The sequence below is a fragment of the Rhincodon typus genome, chromosome 26 (genome assembly GCF_021869965.1).
Source record: "Rhincodon typus isolate 14 chromosome 26, sRhiTyp1.1, whole genome shotgun sequence".
NCBI classification, from domain to species: Eukaryota; Metazoa; Chordata; class Chondrichthyes; order Orectolobiformes; family Rhincodontidae; genus Rhincodon; species Rhincodon typus.
The window spans coordinates 35,960,925-35,982,150 of record NC_063357.1 but is presented as its reverse complement, the minus strand read 5'-3'; the positions used below and the strand labels follow the sequence as shown (position 1 = coordinate 35,982,150).

At 40.1% G+C, this 21,226-nt stretch overlaps 1 protein-coding gene across 2 annotated transcripts in view; it reads right to left on the bottom strand.

The window, feature by feature from the left end:
• The window catches only part of lig3 (ligase III, DNA, ATP-dependent), a 49,693-nt gene that overhangs the window by 13,368 nt on the left and 15,099 nt on the right, over positions 1 to 21,226 (bottom strand). The window contains exons 6-17 of one of the 2 annotated variants that reach the window (XM_020513462.2): positions 20,478 to 20,644; positions 13,958 to 14,035; positions 11,720 to 11,888; positions 10,814 to 10,969; positions 7,569 to 7,700; positions 5,701 to 5,780; positions 5,156 to 5,243; positions 3,596 to 3,673; positions 1,431 to 1,554; positions 791 to 933; positions 587 to 661; positions 138 to 284 (exon numbers count right to left, since the gene is read on the bottom strand). In XM_020513462.2, coding sequence (XP_020369051.2) covers positions 138 to 284; positions 587 to 661; positions 791 to 933; positions 1,431 to 1,554; positions 3,596 to 3,673; positions 5,156 to 5,243; positions 5,701 to 5,780; positions 7,569 to 7,700; positions 10,814 to 10,969; positions 11,720 to 11,888; positions 13,958 to 14,035; positions 20,478 to 20,644 — 1,437 coding nt within the window. The remainder of the gene's footprint in view (positions 1 to 137; positions 285 to 586; positions 662 to 790; positions 934 to 1,430; positions 1,555 to 3,595; positions 3,674 to 5,155; positions 5,244 to 5,700; positions 5,781 to 7,568; positions 7,701 to 10,813; positions 10,970 to 11,719; positions 11,889 to 13,957; positions 14,036 to 20,477; positions 20,645 to 21,226) is intronic. The other variant, XM_048612559.1, reaches the window with a different exon arrangement.

Sequence of the window (21,226 nt, the reverse complement as noted above, 5' to 3'; positions counted from 1 at the left end):
TCTTCAAACCTTGCAGCAGGGCCACAGAGGGAAAAACGTCCGAGAAGGACTGTCCTAGGACACCCTGCCAGTTAGTCAATTTGAACGTTTGTGCCCGCTTTCTTTCGGATACAAACCAATGCCACGATCTTATTTACCTGGAGTTGAGGAAGATTGGTTGCCGTTTGCCAGTCTTTGTCATCACGAATACGTGTACACCGTGGAAACCGAATTGAGATTCCATCTGCAGAGTGCGCCTCAGATTTAGAAAACTCAGCCCCAGTGATTTCCCACACTGGTGCTTTCTGTAACACAGACAGAAAGCAGTGTTTGCTGTGTCCATTAGAAGGTTAAAACCAGAAAAATAAACTCATGTCTTCAGAAACGTGCCAAAGAAGGAACCAGGCTGACGTGCAGAATTCTCCTGAAGTGCCCAAAAGACATTGTTTTTTTCATGCAGGACTAAATCAAATCCAAAACAGAAATGGCCTCAACTTTTAGCCAAATGGCTAGAAGACACAGGAATATTTCATCCAACACTCAAGACATCATTTATGAGAGGCAAGTCTATGGCAATATCTAGTTCAGAAACAGTTCATAAACCTACCTTTGGATCTCTGACAATAAAGTCAGGTACGTAGTTCTTACTGACATTTAACCATGCTGGCACCTTGCTTGGATCCTGCACCAAAAGAACATTTATTTAAACAGCTATAACAAGATCCAAACTGAATTTTAGAATTCTATAGAATTGTTTAATATTTCATAACACATGGGGAAAGAACATGTGATATTTCCAACAATGTATTACCTTGCTTATTTTCACCATATCCAGTTCATTCTGTAAGCGTGCCAATGTCGCATCATCATGGCCACCTCCGCATTTGGTTACTGTGCACCACTGTGAAGAATCAGGGTCATAGCAACCCATCAAGAAAATGGACATCATCCCACCTGAAACCAGTCCAAGGAATCCATTAACTCCACTGACCCACAGTTACCTAGATAGTAAACAGCACTTGTCTAAGGTCAGGTCTGTTCCTGGCACCACAGAATTTTAGGATTTTTTTTAAACCAGCGCAACTAAGAGGATGTTAAAATTTGTTCCAGCATTCCTAGTCAGGGACAGAAGCAATAAATAAAGTCAACTGCTCACGTGTAACTCTGCTGGTAAAGTGTATGTGTATATAGTTACAAATTAAATACTCACTAATTGTGCCTTCCTTATTAAGCCTTGCTTTATTGCTCAAATCTCTCTCCATACTCACGCTCAACTTACTTAACATAGGGCTTGCGGCATCCCCATAAGCTTTTATTAGAAAATGGTTTTAGGTGGCTTTTGGAAGACAGCATTGAGGTTAACTTAACTGTACAGTTCAATAATCCAGAGGTGAAGTCTGTTAAACAACAAGCAGTTTAAACATTTGATTTGATGCAAGTGCCACCATTACCTTTATTTCCTTGCCCATAGAATGCTCCCAGCACCACGAGGTCCGCAGTATCAGCCATCGCACCTTCATTGAGATAATCCTTCTTTACTTTCAGCCAATGACGTTTGCCTGGTTCATATAGACTCTAAACATAGAAAGCAATTTAGTTAGAATTAGAACATTTATGCAAGATAGCAAAATTTCAGAACTTAAACCATTTTAGTTCCAGCTGCTTATTTCAAAACTTCTCAAATATATAAGTAGATCTGCATGCAAGATGCCCTGTAATTAGAATGTAGCAATAGCCACTTGGCTGGGATAGAGGAGTCCTAAACACTGGAGGTTCCTCATACACATTATTTAAGTTAGTCCTACATCTGTTCAGCATTTTCCATCACTTCAGGATGCCCAAAGTTCCAAGATCCTGTTACTCCAAGTTGCCTGACCTCCAGGATACTCCAGAACATTACAGCAGATGGTGGCTCTAGTTAACCCTTCCCTGACCTCACACCGTACATTCTGGTGTTGAATACTACCGGGCTGATTTCAGGAGCTCACTGAGAAGGCCATGTTGGTTGGGATTTAAAGACGACCCTACTTTTCTGTGAGGGAGTCTTCAGTTTTCATTCCGACAACCTCCACGCACACACGGCTGGACTCAATCCAACTGGGACTCCGAGAGAGAAGTGTGGGCGCTGCAAGGGAACAGGGTCCAGTTCTGAGGGCAAATTGGTGAAAGTGAGTTATTCATGGGCACCAGCACTAGAACCAAACACAGGAGACTAAGTTGGATGTGGATCCTGCTCTGTCCTGATTGATGGCTCTGCCCATCAGATTCGGGGCAAGCAGTAATGTGGCCCTCATGGGCAATGCTCACTTTGATCGTGTGTGTCCCTGGTCATCGAAGCGTGTGTTTCCTGACAGGCCCCCTCCAGCCCCATCACCCTCAATCCCACTTGTTTTGTCACTAGCTGAGCGTGGAAAAGGTTCAGATGACGATCAGTGCCCTTGGAAGCTGATCCTTCATAAAAACTGCTGCCTTGTAAGATCCTCTTCATTCCTCAAGTGTCATGACTTCTTCCACACCACCCCCTCCAACCTGGATGTCTCTTGGGGGTTGTGGGGAATGTTTGGTTGATTGTTTCCTTGTTCGGGGTTATTTGGGTATCAAGAAACTAAGTTTGGGGTGTTCTGCACTTTAACATTGCTCGGAAGCCAGGGGCATTAGGGAAATAACATGTGGCCGTGGCTGTACCCTCCAGAGATAGGACATTGAATAAACATCTTAAAAGAGAGGTCATAAGGAGAACACTGCTACACCTGATAAAACCCAAATTAAACAGATCACTAACTCCCTTCCCTGGAACCAACACTGTCCTCTCAGGGAGGAATTGATCGAGTTTCCCTTTGCATGGTCTGCAGTGATCTCTCCCTCACCATATATTACATGCCTTTAAACGACAACTCCAACATGTGACAAATTAGGATAGCATGGATTAAGACCATTCAGCCCACATTCCTATGGTGTCTAACTGATTGCTATAAAAGGCCAAGGACTTGCTGCAGAAAAGGTTATTGGGGCTTGAGGGATGGAGTTTAGTAAATTGACTCAGGGGAATCAAAACGTGGCACTTTCTCCAAAACTTTGCCAAGAAAAAGGACGGATAAAGAAAGCGGACAATCTATACCTGGAGAGGAACTGAAAGCAAAACAAAAGGAGAACATGGAGAGATTAACTGAAGTGAAACAAGAGTCCAGAGAAATTATAACATTAAACTGATCAAATACCTTTTGAAGACAATGGAACCGAAGATGTAGCGATTGTACAATGTTGGCTAAGAGTCATGGTGAGATTTGCACGTCCATCCAAGATTTGACTTCAGTCACACAGTACTGTGGTCAACTCTTAACCTCCATCAGCAGTGGCCTCGCAAACCACTCAGTTGTACAAGGATAATTAGAAATGGGCAATAAATACTGCATTGCCACTGACACCCACAATTCAATCATTAATTTTCAAAAAAAAAAATAATCACACACACACACCTGGCAATGTGGAAACATGCATTACTCAATTATTTGGAGATAATTTTCACGCACATATTAGCACTTGTCAATCCCAGTCAATTCTGTCCACTTCCAGAAGACAGGACCATTGGTAAAAACCCACACTGAGAATATCTCACCTTAACATCTTTCAGTACGAGTCCTTCCAGGCCCTCTTGAATAACTCGATTGATCATTTCTCTCAAATCAGAGGCCCTCTACCAAAGCAGGATAGAAGATTTTTTTTCTTAAAAGAGAGTCAATGAGATGTTTACACGCTTTATCAAGTGGACCGATTAGCTACAGAGTTGGTCACAAGAGCAGTTTCTTTCTTTATCACTGCTAAATTGAAACAAACTGTTTGACTGTAAGTATTTACTTGGGTCAAAGAGAGATTGGTGAGCATTTACTCCAGAGAATAGCATTGTCAGTTCAGAGTGAATTAAGGTGCTTGCAGAGTTATTTAACAGAACACTGACCTCTACAAGTTGTCAAATGTCTAACTCCATAGGCTAGGAAAGAATTTAAATGTGAAGTGATGTGAAAAAAACCAAGATTAGCTCAATAAGACAACAATATATGGGCTTAATAAACAGTGAGACAGATATATTCTACAACATAGCCTGTCAGAATAGAGTTACTAGAAGGTTACATTTTAAAAATGTCAGGATTATGTTAGTATTTCTTAACAGATAGTTCTACAGCGGTTATTAGATTAATGAAGTTACAATCTTGGCTTCCATTTTCTGTTACTATTTCGTGTTTAAGACAACCAACATACTTCAAAAGCTTGATGTTTAGGTAGAGACCAGCAGAAATCAAAGTGTGTGCAGTAATAGCATTGGGGGCAAAAAAGACCTTGCATTTATCTAATGCATTTCAGGTAGCAGCACTGAGTCATAAAATGGGGCTGTTAGAAATTAGGAAGGGTGACTAAAAGCTTTCGTTTATAGAGGTGCATTTTATGGAAGGCAGAAGGGGGACAGAGTGAGCAATGTTCCCTCAAAGTTGCATTTATGTATTATTTTTAGCAAATATTATGACAGCACACATTTACGTGTATGGTGGGATATGTATGATATCTGACAGAGGTCTGTTCACGTAGGTTACAACACCTTGAGAGAAACCTCACTGCAGCCCATTGCACCACTGATAATAATACAGTAGCAGAAACAGTTAAAGTAGAGAGCATTTAGTGACTAGGTTATGTCAAAGTATCAGAAAAACAAAATAACCGCCAACATAAGAACATGAAGTAAGAAGCAATAACGAACAGGTACAACCTGCCCAGCGTTTAAGTATATGTCAGGAGATACAAAGACTTTGAGCTGATATTATAAATTCCACCACTGGCACAGACATTATATAATGGAATTGCAGATTAGGAACTCAGGAAAGAAAGTAATTATTGGAGAGAAAGCTTCCGTGATATGTACAATGCCAGACCCAAATTCCTAGCAGCACACTCATCATTATAGTTCTACGTCGAGAGTGCTACATTACACAAATCGAGCATGAAGTAATTCCCTTCCTCCATCCAATCACCTTTTCAAGATCCTTGTGTGTCCTGTTGGATGACCAACTCCCTGTTTAGAAGAAGCTTCAACTAAATTGGTGCTCCCTTGACACATCAGTCATGGTTACCGCTATATTGAAAAACCATTTGTATAAAGTTGCACTTAAAATGAGACTATACTTACAGTCACGTGCTTCATCTCGGAAAACATGATCCTATTGGGAATTTCAACCATGTTGTCATGAAGGAATTGCTTTCGTTCACTGATTGGTCTAGAAAAGATATTAAAAACATCCGTGATTTTTTTGAATGCTAGTTGCCAGTCTAATTCATCCTTCCATAGTAAACTGCACTTCTAACAAGTAAAGATGATGAAAGCCATAGAGACACTATATTTTAAAATAGAAACCCAAATTTCCAAGTCACCCAAAGCAACATATTATGATATCCAAACCTTTCACAATCTGGAGCAATATCAAGAATAATATGTGCCAGTGTTCCCAAGGATGGTGATCAGAGATAGCTAGTGTTTGTTTTTTTTTGATGAAAAAGACTTTGAATACCTGGATAATTTATTTTTGGGATCGTAGCATTGAAAACATGACAGTCAACAGCCATTCTGTACACAACATAAAATCATTTAACTACATAATCATCTCCATTGTCTGTTAAGATCCAGAATCATAAGGAATTTCAGCTGGATGCTGGTTTGATAGGAGATGTACAGACCTGTTCATGAGGCTGACTCCATTGAAATAGATACAGTCGAAGACAAAAAGGCAGACATTAGCATCTTTGAAAGCAGCTTTCTGGAACAGAAGAAAATAGAATGCAAATGGTTTGGTGCATACAATTCTAGCTCTACTAATTGCTAAAGAATCTAAACAAAAAACAGTATTCCAAACTACATCCCTCAGAACTAAGGCACAGACAGTAAGTGAGGTACAATTTCACTGCCAGCAGCATTTTACTACCTCAACCAAGTGGTCATTTTCTACGTAAGCTTATACATCCTCAACAAACAGAACAACAGGATGCACCTTACGTGGGCCAAATCTGTTCAGGTGCACATACTGGATAATGGTCAGGACTGAGTACCTCATTTGGAATTCCTTCCAGCTAGGCCAAGGAGCTAAAGCTATAAAAAGCTGGAAGCCTGGAGATTACACAGATAGGAAGAAGTGAGAACACTGGGGGACATGTAAACAAGGATGGGAAGTTTAAAATCAAGACATTACTTGACCAGGGGTGGGGGAGTGAGAGAGAGCACAGTAGCGTGAGTGAGAGAGTGGTAGCACAAGCGACAGTGCGAGAGAGACAGAGAGAGAGAGAGAGTGAGCACAAGCGAGCACGGAGTGGGGAGTGGGGGAACAGAGGGGGTGGAGAGACAGACAGACAGACCATGATGATTAAAGATGAGATGAACTGTGTTTCTTGACCAAAGTAGCACAACCACAGATGAACTGATTCTAGGCCCTGCTGTCCTGTCATCTATCCTAGATATCACTTGGACACCAAGTTGTTTACCCTCTCAGATCGTCCAAAGTTAGAAATTATCAGGTACATAAGTGTTGTATTCATTACTTTGAATTGTTATAAAGTGATGCTTCATTGTCTACAGTCAACATCCCTCTTCAAATACAAGCAGTCCCTGGGTTAAGAACGGGTTAATTTCCCGAGTATGTTCATAAATCAATTTGCATGCAAATTGAACACAATATAGTACATTATAGAGTAACTGCTCGTAAATATGAGCATACATTTGCAAGTCAAATCCTTAAAGTTAATAATAGCACTCATAAGACAGGTGTTTGTAAATCGGGGACCTCTTGTAATACATTAAAAGTTTTGAATACTGCATCTTTAAGTTTTGAGGTTTAAAACCTCTCCTCCAAAAGCTTTGTAGTTAAACACATGAATTGACAAATTGACTAATAGGTTCTAAATTCAATTGCTGGACTGAATACAGTTTGCCGAACTCAGCCAGTGATAATGTAGAGGCGGTGACCATTGGCCTCACAGCTAGGGTTTGAGAGGGGGTTGGACAGAAACTACCCAATTTTTTTCACTGCTTGCTCATGACCCCATGCTGGAAAAGATCAGATGCAACCAAATAGCCCTCCATGGTCTGTGACTGAACTCGTCAAAAAAATTAATGGTTACTTAAGAGTCAGATAACTCAGTTGGCAGGATGGTCAGTTTCTGATGCAGAGTGAAGCCAACAGTGTGGATTCAATTCCTGCACTGGCTGAGGTCCTGCCTTCTCAACCTCGCGAGAGGCATGGTGACCCTCAAGTTAAACCACCACCAGTCATCTCTCTAATAAGAGAAAAGCCCTCTGGTGCTCTTCCACTTTAGTGACTACTTGTCAAAAGTCTTGCCTAAACTTAGAAATCGCATTTCGGCACAAATAAATGTTTTTAACCAGAAGCAGAAAGGAATGGCAAGAATTTTTAAAAAATATTTCCAATTCTTGCGCAGGAATGCTGAAATTCAATGTATTTAACTGCAAACCTCCAACACCTCTGTGTAACAAGCATTAGATCATCATAAATGTTATGGGAACACATTAAACCTGGATCCTTCAATCACATTACCTTATGGACACCCAGTGTTCCAAAAGGGAGTGGTTTTCCAGTCTGTGTATCAATCAGCAGCACCTCGGAATCCAAAATCATGCTGTCGCCGCCTACAAAAGCTTTGGGAATATAATCTCTAAAATGAGCAACCTGGAAGAAAAAAAAATACATGAAAAAGACAAAATTGTTTTTGCAACAATGTAAGTCAGCAGAATTGGTCCACCTTCATCAAACCGGAACTTTGGAACATACACTGTGTTATCAACTTGCCGCAGTGTGTAGTCTCAACTGATTGAGTCAGTGGGCAGAAGTTCAAGTCTCATTTTAGCTGAGCACAAAGTAGATTGACCTGAATTTGTGTGGATGCAGGTTCATTTTTTCTCATTAGTAAAGCATAATAAAGTTTTAATATTATAACATGGTCAGCAAAATAAACCAAATATCAAAATTATAAATTGTTGATACCAGATTTATTCCAATATCATCCGTTTCTGATTGAACTTCATCTGTTCAACATTAATTGTGAGAAGGACAAGCCTATGATTTACTAACAAACCACATAAACCCAACTAAACAAGCTCAGGGGCGGACAGCCCTGCCAATTTGCTCAAGAATCCCAATATTGGTCTATTTTCATGATTTTGTTAATCCCAGTTAGTTTTATTACTGACATTACTGACTAGAAGAAACATGCTTAAATCATAGATTCCCTACAGTGTGGAAGCAAGCCATTTAGCCGATTGAGCCCTCCAAAGAGCATCCCATCCAGACCCACACCACTACCCTACCCCTGTAAAACCTTGCATTTCCCATGATTTATCTACCTAGCCTGCACATCCCTGGACCCTATGGGCAATTTAGCATGGCCAATCCACCTAACCTGCGCATCTTTGGATTGTGGAATGAAACCGGAGCACCCGGAAGAAAACCACGCAGACACTGGGAGAATGTCTGTGTGGAATTTGCACACAGTCGCCCAAGGTTGGAATAGGTCCCTGGTGCTGTGAGGCAGCAGTGCAAACTACTGAGCTATCGTGCTGTCCAAGTGAGGCAAGTCAAAGGATGGTCAGCCCAACCCGACATGTATAGAGATAGGAGTCCTCCTCAAATTAAATCTATACAGGTGTATAGATGTAACCAAGAGTTTTCATGATCACAGTCGTTGCTAGGATAAGCCTGACCTCCACAGTGTACTGTTACACTTAGCAGGGAGATGAAATTAATACAAAAATACATAGTCAACTTTTAAGAGAAGCACAGAAAAGTGAGTCAGAGAGAAATAAAAACAAGTGAGGTAACTGAGAATATATAGATGCTTCTTGGATTTCCCTGGTCCAGGTGAGATGTTTTCATACAAATAAGAGTTGCTGTTAGAATATAGCACAAAATTAAACATCCCAAGGCATCTCACAGAGGCATTATAAAACAAAATAAGACACTGAACCATATAGAGAGATATTAGCACAGACAACCAAAAGATTGGTCAAACACTTGCACGTTAAGAAGTGCCTTAAAAAGATGGAAGGAAAGTAAAGGAGTAAGAGGTTGAGTAGGGAAAGCATTCAGTCCAGGTAGCTAGGCTAACAGAATCAAAGGACAACAGATTTTTGAAGATTGTGGAGCCAGAGCGGATTAGAGATCAGAAGGAGCAAGGTAATGGAGAGACGTGAAAGCTAGCATGAAAATTTTAAAATCAAGCATCCACTTAATCAGGGGCCAGTGTAGCTCAATGAGCACATGGATGGGGCTAGGCGGTGGGGGGAGAGGAATGGCATTTGATGAGTTAATACACAAGCAGCAAGGCTTTTAATGACCTTGCGTTTATGGAAGGTAGAATTAGCGTGGCCAGCCAGATGTACTTTAGAAGAGTAAAGCCTGGAGGTGAACAAATGCAGAGAATCTGAATCAGGTATAAAAACAGGCAGTCTTGACAATAGCAATACCCGACAGAGCTCACCTCAGGTCAAAATGAACAGTCTGGTTGAGCATCAAAATAGCTGTCAGGAAGAAAGATGGAGTCGCTCAATTGGGAGCGATGATTATTATAGGGATCAAAGACAGCAACTTCAGTCACCCAATATTTAATAGGCGGAAATTTCGATTCACCTAGAAATGCAGTCTAATAATTTAGGGACAATAGAGAGGATCGAGAAAAGGTGGTAGCGAGTTAAATCTGAACATTTTGTCAGTATCTGTGTGAAAGGTGAGAGTGATTTTACACATAAGCTCACTGCAGAAACAAGAAGTAGAAAAGAGGTGACAAGAACAGATCCTAGGAACATTAGAGGAAAGGGTGAGAGATTGGGAGAAGCTATTTAAGTGTTGGTCATACATCCGCTTGATCCTACTTCATCATTCAACAAAATTATAACTGATCTGATTATAAGCTCAAACCCGCATTGCTGTCCTCCTGTTAACCTTTCAACCTTTTATCAAGAATCTACCTGCCCCAGCCTTAAAATACTCAAAGTCTGCTTCTATGAACAAAAACAAAGTTGCTAGAAAAGCTCAGCAGGTCTGGCAGCATCTGTGAAGGAAAGAATATAGTTAACATTTCGGTTCCAGTGACCCTTCCTCAGAACTAGTCTCTGCTTCCATGACCTTTTCACAATGAGAATGCTCCAAAGACTCATGACCCTTAGATTAAAAAAAAACAATTGTCTAATCTCGGTTTTAAATGGGTGGCTTCTTACTTTTAAAGACTGATCCCTAGCTGTAGATTCCCCCAAAAGAGGGAACATCCTCTCCACATCTACCCGGTCAATGCCTCTCAGGACTTTGTGTTTCAATCAAGTCACCTTAATGTTCTAAAATCCAATGGTTACAATCCCTAGCCTGTCCAAATTTTCCTCAATACAACTTGCCCATTCCATGCATTAGTCTAGTAAACTTTCTCTGAATTGCTCCAACGCATGTACATCCTTAACTGGAGAAAGATGATATGATTGGCTATGTCAAAGACTGTTGAAAACAGAGAAGGTTGAGGAAGGATAATCTGCCTTTATTACAGTCACATAAGGATGTCAAACATGGCTTTGATAGAGCTGTTTCAGTACTATGGCAGAGACAGAAACCTAACTGGAGAGCTCAAACATGGAATTTCAGGAAAGATATGCAACGAAATTGGGATAAAATCATTCAAGGTCTTTCGACAGGAACGAAAGGTTAGAGGGGGCAACAATGTGCAGAGAGGGAGAGGTGAACAGAAATAGATTGAGAAGGATGAAAGCTTGTTCCTTTGGAAAGAGGAAGGAATTACTCACTTTATGTGGCAACACAGGTTTCAGGCTTCTGCTGTAATACTGGAAGGTGTCCCCATTTTTATGTACTTGAACTCTCTCCCCATCATACTTGATCTCTGCATACATTCCGTTTGGGCATTTCTTCATGGCATATTCGATCGATTTGCAAGCTTCTGCCTGAAATGCAAAAACAAGATTAGTTTTCTTTCGAAATTTGCGGGGAAATTAAAAAGAATTAAATTACAGTAACAACGAAGTACCCTTCATAGGACACTTCTATCAAAATTAAACATTTTCTTTTGGGTTTATTTTACACAATGCAATAGGTTAGTAATGTTCTCCTCATGAAGAGCAACATGTGCTCTGGGTAACCTTGTTCAGGTTTAGTCACCTGCTAAGAGATTACAGCTCAGGCCCTAATTTTCCTTGAGAAAAAGATGATGAGCCATCTTCTGAACTTGCTAGATAATTCCAATGGCAGTTCACAGTTAATCATATTGTCGAAGGCCACATATAGCCTGGATTCTGCAAAGAAATTACCTTCCCTAAAGAACATCAGCGAACCAGATGGATTTTTTTTTGATAATGTGGGAGTTGCATGGTCATCTTTACTGATACTTACTAAACAAATTCATTGAAAGAAAGCAAGTTAAATCACATATCTAGAATAGGGTCCCAACTTCTGTTTCCAACACAACCCAACATAAAATTCAGCCTGACCATCTCTCGTCTGAATCAGAGTGCGTTGGCATGAAAACAAAAGCATATCCCCCACAAATTACACCACTTATCACAGCCTGGTGTTAAATTTATAATGCATGTGCATTCCTTTAACTGTATTTAATATTGGTTTGGACAAATTAATGTTGATATAGAAAGCCCAGTTTGGGGATAGAAAGAGAGCTGAGGCTGGCATCTGATTCTTACCAGCATAGGCTGTACTGGGGTTAGAAGATTGGCCTTGATGCTAAGAATCTTCTTCAAACCTGGCACGTGTTCAGATTCTTGTTGATTCTGGAGGACACGGTTAACCACATCTTGCAAATTACGTGAAGCTTTGAATGCATCATAAGCATTGGGGTCAAGGGCATCCAACCTAAATGAAATCAGCAGGGAAAAAAAAGGTACTTACAACCTGGTTAACAACTTAAAGAATGATCAGTGAAGTTGGTGCATTTCGTGAACACTAAAGTTTTTGAGAAGATATCTTTCTTGGGTTGTGGATGAGGTTGTAGCCTTCCTTGCCAAGCCGGTGTGTTTGATTGCAGACGTTTTGTTACCCTGCTGGATAACATAGTCAGTGTGCCTCCGTGAGGCACTGATGTTCTGTATTGCTTGTTATTTATATGCCCTTTGGTTTGCTGGGGTGATTGACATTACAACCACTGAAAAAAGAGAGCCGGAAGTAATGCCAACCACCCCAGCAAACCGAGGCATGTAAATAACAAGCAGGACAGAACACCAACGCTTCACCGGAGGCGCACAATGTTACCTAGCACGATGACGAAACGTCTACAATCAAATACGCTGGCTCAGCGAGCAAGGCTACAACCTCATTTCGTGAACACACCAATCAAACAGAGCTAGTAATACGAAAATTGAAGACATCTGGAAAAACAGCCCACAAATAAAGTAGGTTGAAATATTGCAATACAATTCCAAATTTTGAACACTTAGAGTACAATCCAGAATTTGCTGAACAGATACAAAAAATAAATAAAGGTCCTGAAAGAACAGGTGAGGCCACAATTAAGGGACTAGTTCAAGAGGAGGGCAAACCATGGTAGCAACAGATGTTGTGGTTGGTTGGCTCGCCGAGCTGGTTTGTTATTTTTCCACAGACGTTTCATTACCCTGCTGGGTAACATCATCAGTGCAGCCTCCGATGAAGCACCGTTGTGTTTTCCCACCTGTTATTTATTTGAGCTCAACGGACTCCAGAGTTTAAATAACAGACGGGAAAACACAACAGCGCTTCATCGGAGGCTGCACTGATGATGTTACCCAGCAGGGTAATGAAACTTCTGCGGAAAAGTAACGATCCAGCTCGGTGAGCCAACCAACCACAACATCCACAACCCGAGCTACAAATCTACTCTAAACCCTTAGCAGCAACAGAGCCTGGTTCCCAGGTAGTTGAACAGCTTGGAGCTGTGAAAAAGCTGGGGAGAAGCCATGAAATTTCTACATGTTCTTTTTCTTTCTAAAAGGGGTAGGTGAAATGACAATTGGTTACAGAAGACTTGTAGAAAAAGGAAACCTATAAAAAGTGTAACCTGTCCAAAAGAAGCAGAGTAAAACATGACTAAACAGTCGATGCCAGAAGTGTAGAACAGAAGGGAATTAATAGTTTGAATAGTGTCCAAGCATTTTCCAACTACTGAAGACAGCAAAAAAATGCACAAAGAAAATAATATTGCAACGCAGCTGGGAAAACAGAAGCATTAATGCTTCAAAGCAAAACCATACTGGTGAACCTTGCATTGTAACTTGTGAACGAAAATGGTATTGCAACAATGGGGTGCTAATTATTTTGTAATAATGAGACCTAGCAAGATTGGAAATTAGAATTTTTCAAAAACAAGGGAATGGATGAAACGGAGTCGTGTTTCGAAGCCATTTACAGAAAGCAGCAAGATAACATGGAAATCCGTTAACAAGGCTAAAATCCAGATGCCTGACAACAACCTGTGAGAGATTAGGCATTACAGAAGGTGTGTATAAAAGCTTGAAGAAACCCATTTAATGATGGGAATTTAAAGTACAGAACATATTAAAATCTTTTCAACATTATGAGACAGCAAAAATTTCTAAAATCTCTTTCCTAAATTGATAATGAATCCCTGAAGGAACAACAATTACCAAGGTCAGTCAACTGCTCGTAACTACACAGACACCAGCCAGAGCTGGTACCTTTGTTTGCCACACTCTATATTAATCAATTCTAGATTAGTGTAGAGTCTTTGTTGCACAATTAATCACCTATACACTCTCTCAGTTCAGGAATGACACACAGAAGGGAAATAAAATTACTTTATTTTGCAGCTAAGAAACTCAAGTGCTCAGGACAGTTCAAATAAAAAGATTCACAATTAAATGAAAAAGACATATTAAAATACAACTTTAAACATACAGCTACAGAATTAAAAATCAATAGACACTTACACATGTTTTGCTCCAGAATTCATTCTTAGATCGTGCTTGATCAACCTTATAATGCATTTCAGATCATTGGCTGTGCATCTGCAAGGCACAAGAGGGCACACATCAGTTCTATTCACAAGGACACAAGGAATAAAAGCATGAGTAGGTCATAAAGTTCTATGATCCAGCTCCACTGTCCTACAGGATCATGACTGAACTTCAACCACAATCTCACTTTCTCACCCAAGTCTTCTTATTTCTTGGTTCTCCTAGAGTATTACACTCCACAACTAAGCATCCATAGCTCTCCAGGACAGATACAAAATTACAAAGAATCTGAATCCTCAGTGAAACAACTACTCCTCAGATATAAAGGGTTGATCTCTTACCCTGAGGCATTGTGACTTTGTTACAGACTCTTCAGTGAGATCAGCCTCACAGCATTTTATGTGTCAAGCCCCCTTAGAATCTTGTATATTTCACTGCAATAACCTCTCAGTCATCAAAAGTACAGAGATGACAAGCTCACTCAACTTAATCTCCTCTCTCATCCCAGGGATCCATGTAGTGAACTTTTATAGTACCCAACGTAAGGCCAGTAAATTCTTCCAACATTTGGAAGTGCACCAGATATGGTCTCACCAAAACTACAATGAAATTGCAGAAATGATCCTTTACTCCTGTACATTAGCCCTCATAAAAAGACTACTTTTATTTTTCAGACTAAAAAAATAGAAAGGTACTACTTTAAATCAAGGAAATTGTGGAAGGCGACCTTGCATTTTTAAGAGCAAATTACTGTGAGTATTTGCAATTGTGCGTGTGTGCACACATGTAGTTTTGCTCAGAGTCTGGACTTTGATTGGTTTTTCAATCGACCAGTCATTGTGAACTCGGGAGGGTCCAGTATGGCAATCATCACTTGATTTGTTCCTTAGTAAGTGACTGCTGTTGTATATGCATACAACAGGCAATCCAGCCTGCAAAGAGAAAGCACCTCAATCTTTCTCTCTCTCCTGCCTTCCGTATGGAGAAATAACAAATCTCCCAGTAGGTGTCCTCACTAACCATCTCCCAGTAAACAGCTTCCTTCAGAGACACTGAAAGGTTCAAATTCTGAATGAATGAATGAATGAATGAATAAAAGACAGCATCAGTGCAAACAAACTCATCCCATCAGCAAACAATTGGAAGGAGGCAAAAGAAAATGGCTCATTGACATGTGATCTAAACTGGTGCCAGAATGGTACTTCTCTGATGTTTCTCTCCCCCACCCATAATACTTGTGTCTTGTTTTGTCTCTATTTCGACGCATACAGACTTTCTTTAAATGGGTAGAACTTAAGTTTTAGGATTATTAGCTAACAATTCATGTTTCTTTCTTGCTATTGGTTAAAACCAGTTTGATTACAATAAATTGTTATTGTTGTCTTAATGATAAAACCTGGTGTGCATTTTGTAGTGATTGTAATGAGATCAGTCAGGTGGATATCACAGACTATGCGTTCCTTGATTGGGGCTGTTAACCTGGTCCAATCAGGGAGCCCTGGCTGACAGATATAAAACAGGAGTGTCAGAGGTTCTACTCATTCTGAGAGCTGGCTCAGAGGAAGCCAGACCAGTGTCAAGTACTATGCATGTGTAAATTAAGTGTGACATGGTGATGGGATACTGGCCTCTGGAGTTATTTCACTTTTTTTTATTTGAAAAAAACAATTGCATTAAATTGGGCAATAAGATGGTTTAATCAATTTTTCACATTTGTGGCAGCTCTGAGAATAGTGGCGCTTGATTTCCAATGTACTACTTCAGTGATGACGTGGAGGTGCCGGTGCCGGTGTTGGTCTGGGTGGACAAAGTCAGAAATCACAAGACACCAGGTTATAGTCCGACAGGTTTATTTGAAAGCACAAGTTTTTGGAGCCTCGTTCCCTCTTCAGGTGTTAGTGAGAGAGGTAGTATTAGACACATAATTATAAATTATAAATTCTGTATCTGATACTACCTCTCTCACTAACACCCGAGGAAGGAACAAGACTCCGAAAGCTTGTGTTTTCAAATAAACCTGTTGGGCTATAACGTACTTCAGTGAGTAATGGCACGTTCCTGTAATAAAATGCAAACATGCGATTTACCCTCCTAAGTGAAGGACATCTGAATCCTTCAAATCATTAACATTATAATAGTTTCCAACTGTTTTCCTGTTCTTCCCAAAGTTAATTAACTGCACATTTCTCTACATTATACACCGTGGTTGTCCGCCTACCTGTAACACTTTGCATACTTCCTGTGTCTTCATGGTTTACATTTTTACCTATCTTTGTACCATCAGCAAATTTGGTTGTTTATTGCTCTGCCTCCTCATATAAGACATTAACATGGATCGCAAGTAAGAGGCCTACACACAGATTCTTGTAGTGTTCCAGGAAAGCAAAGTTGCAACCTTCTTCCTGCTCATTTCTTGCCCTTTAAGAAATTCTCGACCATTCTAACGTATCACCATTAATCACACAAGACCTTGTGCAACAATCTTTCACATGATACTTCTATTTATACCACATCTTGTGTGAAAACTATTGCAGTACTTTTGTTCCAAGTTCCTCTATGTTTTGATAAAACTCTGTCTGACAGTATCATTACTGTTAATTTTTAGGCCTAGCAACAGTGTCTTCTATACCACTGTATAGGTCGCATCTCCCTAATCTGCAGCCTCAGGACCAGGCCTTTGCTGGACCAAATCATTTGTCAGACCACAGGAGATCATGTGTCAGAGTTAGTATGGGTGCTTTTAAAACCATTCCCTTTCTCTGCTCCCATCTCACTTTACAGTATTTAAATGGTAGGAACTTCACTTGCTGCACTTTATTTAACTGATGTAAAAGCAGTTTAACTGGAAATGTTCCTTGCTGCACAGTAAAATGCCAAAGATACTGCAGGCGCTAGACCACAGAAGTTGCTGGATCACAGTATGCCAGATTAGGAAGCTACAACCCATGTTTCTCACCTCCACTCATCAGGATTCTATTTCCTGAACAATTAAGCCAAGATCCTTCCTCATTACTGTCCTCATGTTATGTCTCATCAGAGTTTCACCATGCCCACCTTGGCACCTAGTACCCAGAAATATTTAGTCACCATAAATCAAGTCTCTGTAATGCCACGCATTGACTACTAACTATCACTACTTAAGCCATTAATTTCTCTATCTTAAAAAAAAACTTTATGCTTGCAAAATAAGTGTCTTTAATTTTAACCTGTCACTCAGTTTGTCCTGATCACTGATCTATTACTCTTCAACTCAATTTCGCCCCATCATACACTGCTTATTACTACACTGGTCTATTAACTGTACTTTTCCCTTTAGATTTATCTGAAGAAAAACATTTAGGTTTTAAAAAGTTCCCTCCTCTAACCTGAGCCCATACACCCATTCACTTGTTTAAAGCCCTGCCTAAAGCGCTAGTTATTTGTTTTGCCAGGTCACCAGCCTCAGTCCAGTTCAAGTGCTGTCAGGTGCCAATGGAACAGCTTCCTCGTACTCAAGTATTTGTGCCATTGCTTAGTGAACTGAAACCCATGTCACACACAATGCTTTTGAATCATACATTCAGTTCTGAGCTGTTTGACCCTAGGTCAATCGTCACACATCTCTGGTAGCATTCCAGAGATTACTACCTTTAAATTATTACTTATTGATTTGGACACTAACTCCTCGAAATCCCTTGGCTGAACCTCATTCTCAATCCTGTGTAGGGCATTAGTTCACAAATGGACCACGGCAACTGCATCTTCCTCTCTGCTCCAAAGCCATTTCCAGCTACGAGAAGATGTTCTTAATCATGCCACTGGGCATTGTTACCAAAATGCTTTATATTTAACATTGCTTAGAGGACTCAAAGTTTTGAAGGATTCGCAAAGAAGGAATTTATTCTTAGTTCTGTTGATATACTTACAGGGATTTCTTTAAACAAGGTAATTCAAAGTTCAAAGTTCATTGTGTATTTAGAGTCATAGAGATATACAGCACGGAGAAACAGACCCTTCGGTACAACTCGTCCATGCTGACCAGATATCCTATATAAATCTAGGCTCATTTGCCAGCATTTGGCCCATTTCCCTCTGAATCCTTACTATTCATATACCCATTCAGATGACTTTTAAATTTTGTAATTATACCAGCCTCCACCACTTCCTCTGGCAGCTCATTCCATATACGCACCACCCTCTGCATGAAAAAGTTGCCTCTTAGGTCCCTTCTAAATCCTTCCCCCCTCACCCTAAACCTATGCCCTCTAGTTTTGGACTCCCCCACCCTGGGAAAAAGACCATGTCTATTTATCCTATCTATGCCCCTCATGATTTTACAAACCTCTATAAGGCCACCGCTCAGCCTCTGATGCTCCACGGAGGACTTGTAAAAAAGGTATACTAGAAATCACAAGACTCCTGAAAAGTGCTTGCTTTGCTCGATACATTGCTGGACTGTTTAAACAGAAACTGGCTTAGACAAGTTCTAGTTTTATCTGGTTCAGTTGGAATAAAGTCTGCTAAGTATCAGCTAAGTTGGAGAAAAGCTTGCTAAGAACAAATTACTCAGTAGTTTTTCTCATTTCTGGAAAGAAAACACTCTTATTGACGGAAATTCATTTGTTCTTTTGAAAGTGTGATTAAAAGAATATCTGAAGATTGTATTCCCTGAGCAAGCGATGTTTATCAAGGTTTCAGAGACAATTCATGATTAATGTCTTAACCACACATGCCAGAATGTCACAGGAACAAAGTACAGAATATCCTACTCTACCTTTTGCCTTCCAGAAAAACTCATCTGTCAAGGTGTTCTTTTTCTGAAAGATTTGTGTATAAAAGTCAGTTTTTAAATATACCTTTTCCTGAAGAATTAGTGCATAGGTGTAAGCTTGAGTGTGTGTTTTGGGGATATTTAAAGGAACAAATATCTACATTCCTAAATTACAGACTATATATGTTAACTAACTATTGCATACGTTTTAGTTTGGTGATAAATCCATGATGGTGTTTATTAAGAAACCTGACTGATAGATCTTCTTGTTGAAATCCCTTACCTATATCAGGTTTTAGTTGATGGTCTTGATAACTGGAAAAAGAATTAATTTATGTTATGGGATTACAGCAAGGGTGCACTTCAGCCTCAAATCATAATATCATGCAACACTGCCTTAGGGAGATCCAGTCATGGTTGCGCAGCAAAATGTCTACTCTCCTTACTGTACAGATGCGTGATTATTTAACAAAAACCAATCATTACAGGAATAGTTAGCTGTTCAGCAACAAGTGTTTTGAAGTTAATAATACAGCATAATTCCCATAACTCACTGTATAACAGATTTTCTAGAGTTACATGCAAAAAAAACCTCATCACAAAACGTGCAAACTTAGATACGCTGTCTAGATGGAATGCTGGCATCAGCCTGGAATGGGGTCAATTTACATAGTAGGATGCTTCCATGAGATGATTTGCTTCCAACAACCATTGGTTACATTTTCTCTTATAGAGATGGTCATTGCAAATATTACTCACATTAATCCGCCTAGCCTGAATATTAGTCAGGTCTGAACAATGCCCTGTTTAAAATCTAATCAACAAGCGTTGTCAGTAGTACTGAACATTGTACAACCAGCAGTGAAAATCTCTAATTCTGACTTTCTGATGGAGAGAGGGTCAGCAATGAGACGGCTGGGCCTGAAACACTGTGGTGGGGAGACTTGGGCCTCCAACAGCCACAACTTCTATTGTACTAAGTTTGGGTCCAGTCAATGAGGAGCCTTCCTTAATTCCCACCAATTTTACAAGAAGTTACTGATGAAATACTTGGTCAAATGCTACCTTGATATCAAGTGTCACCAGTCTCATCTCATTAGTAACTAAGTGCCACCTGATAGCACTGTCAACAATACTTACCATCACTTTGGTGAGGTCTGAGAATGGACTGATAGGCTGATAATGGATTGTTTCGGATTTGCCCTGCCTTTTGAAACAGGCCTTGGAAAGGAAGGCTCTCGTGGAGCAGCAGCAATGTCCCTGTCACTGGAAGTTAGTCAAGTTCTACCTGTTCTCCTTGATGTGTTATAACATGCCTGAACAGATTGATTAAAAGTTCAAAACTCAAAGTTTAGAAGGATTGGGGAAGAAGGAATTTATTCTAAGTTTTGTTGATATACCTACAGGGATTTCTTTAAACAAGGTACAAGGTTCTTTAAGCAACATAACATAAACACGGACTGGGCAAGTTTCCACTTTATCAGTTAAGTGCTACAACTGCTGCTGTACAAGAATAGCCTGAATAGAAGTTCATCCAGTACAGGAGCACAAGTCTTCACCATTACACCAGAGATTTACTTAGAAATCATAACCTTTACTACATCCAGTATGCTTAACCATTTCTTAATATCACATGGAATTATACCAGTCAGCTGAATTGGCGACCTCAGGAGGAGGTCAAAATGGACCATCCACTTTAGCCCTGCACCATGACACTAGACATTTCTAAAATCCAAGACTTACTTTGCAGCAATATTCTGAAGCTCCTTTTGTTGGTCTTCCTCCCTAGTCAATTTGGACAGTTGCGTGAGAGCTGCCTCGACCTCCTGAATTGTCATAACACTTTTATGGGCTGGCGGGAAAGTTTGACTCTCCTCAAAAAAGATGCGCACAGTCTCAGAGACATCCCCCTAGAGTAAAAGCAAAAAATGAAACTTATTTATTTGGTGCCTCTTATGATCTTAAGGCATTCTAAATGTGTGTTGGGCCAATAATTTGTGTTTAAGTGTAATCACTGTTGTAACGAAGGAAATACAGCAGCCAATTTAACCTCAGCAAAGCTCCACAATCAACAACATAATAATGACTAACTAAACTGTCTTAGTTGAGTTGGGCAAGGGAAAGACAAAAATAAGCCAGGACACCCAAGGGAACTCCCTTTATTTTCAGTGATATGGCACCTTTGGATCTTTTATATTCACCTGAGAGGGCAAAGAAGACCTCAGCTTAACGTCGCATCCAAAATGAGTAACTTCTGACATTGAAGCACTCCCTCAGTGTTGCACTGGAATGCTAACCTAGATTTTGTACTGAAGTTGTAGACTTGCTCACTGAGCTGGTGTGTTTGATTGCAGACGTTTCATCACCCTGCTGGGTAACATCGTCAGTGTGCTTCTGGTGAAGTGTTGGTGTTCTGTCCCGCTTGTTATTTATATGCCTTGGTTCGCTGGGGTGGTTGGCATCACTTCCAGTTTTGTTTTTCAGTAGTTTCT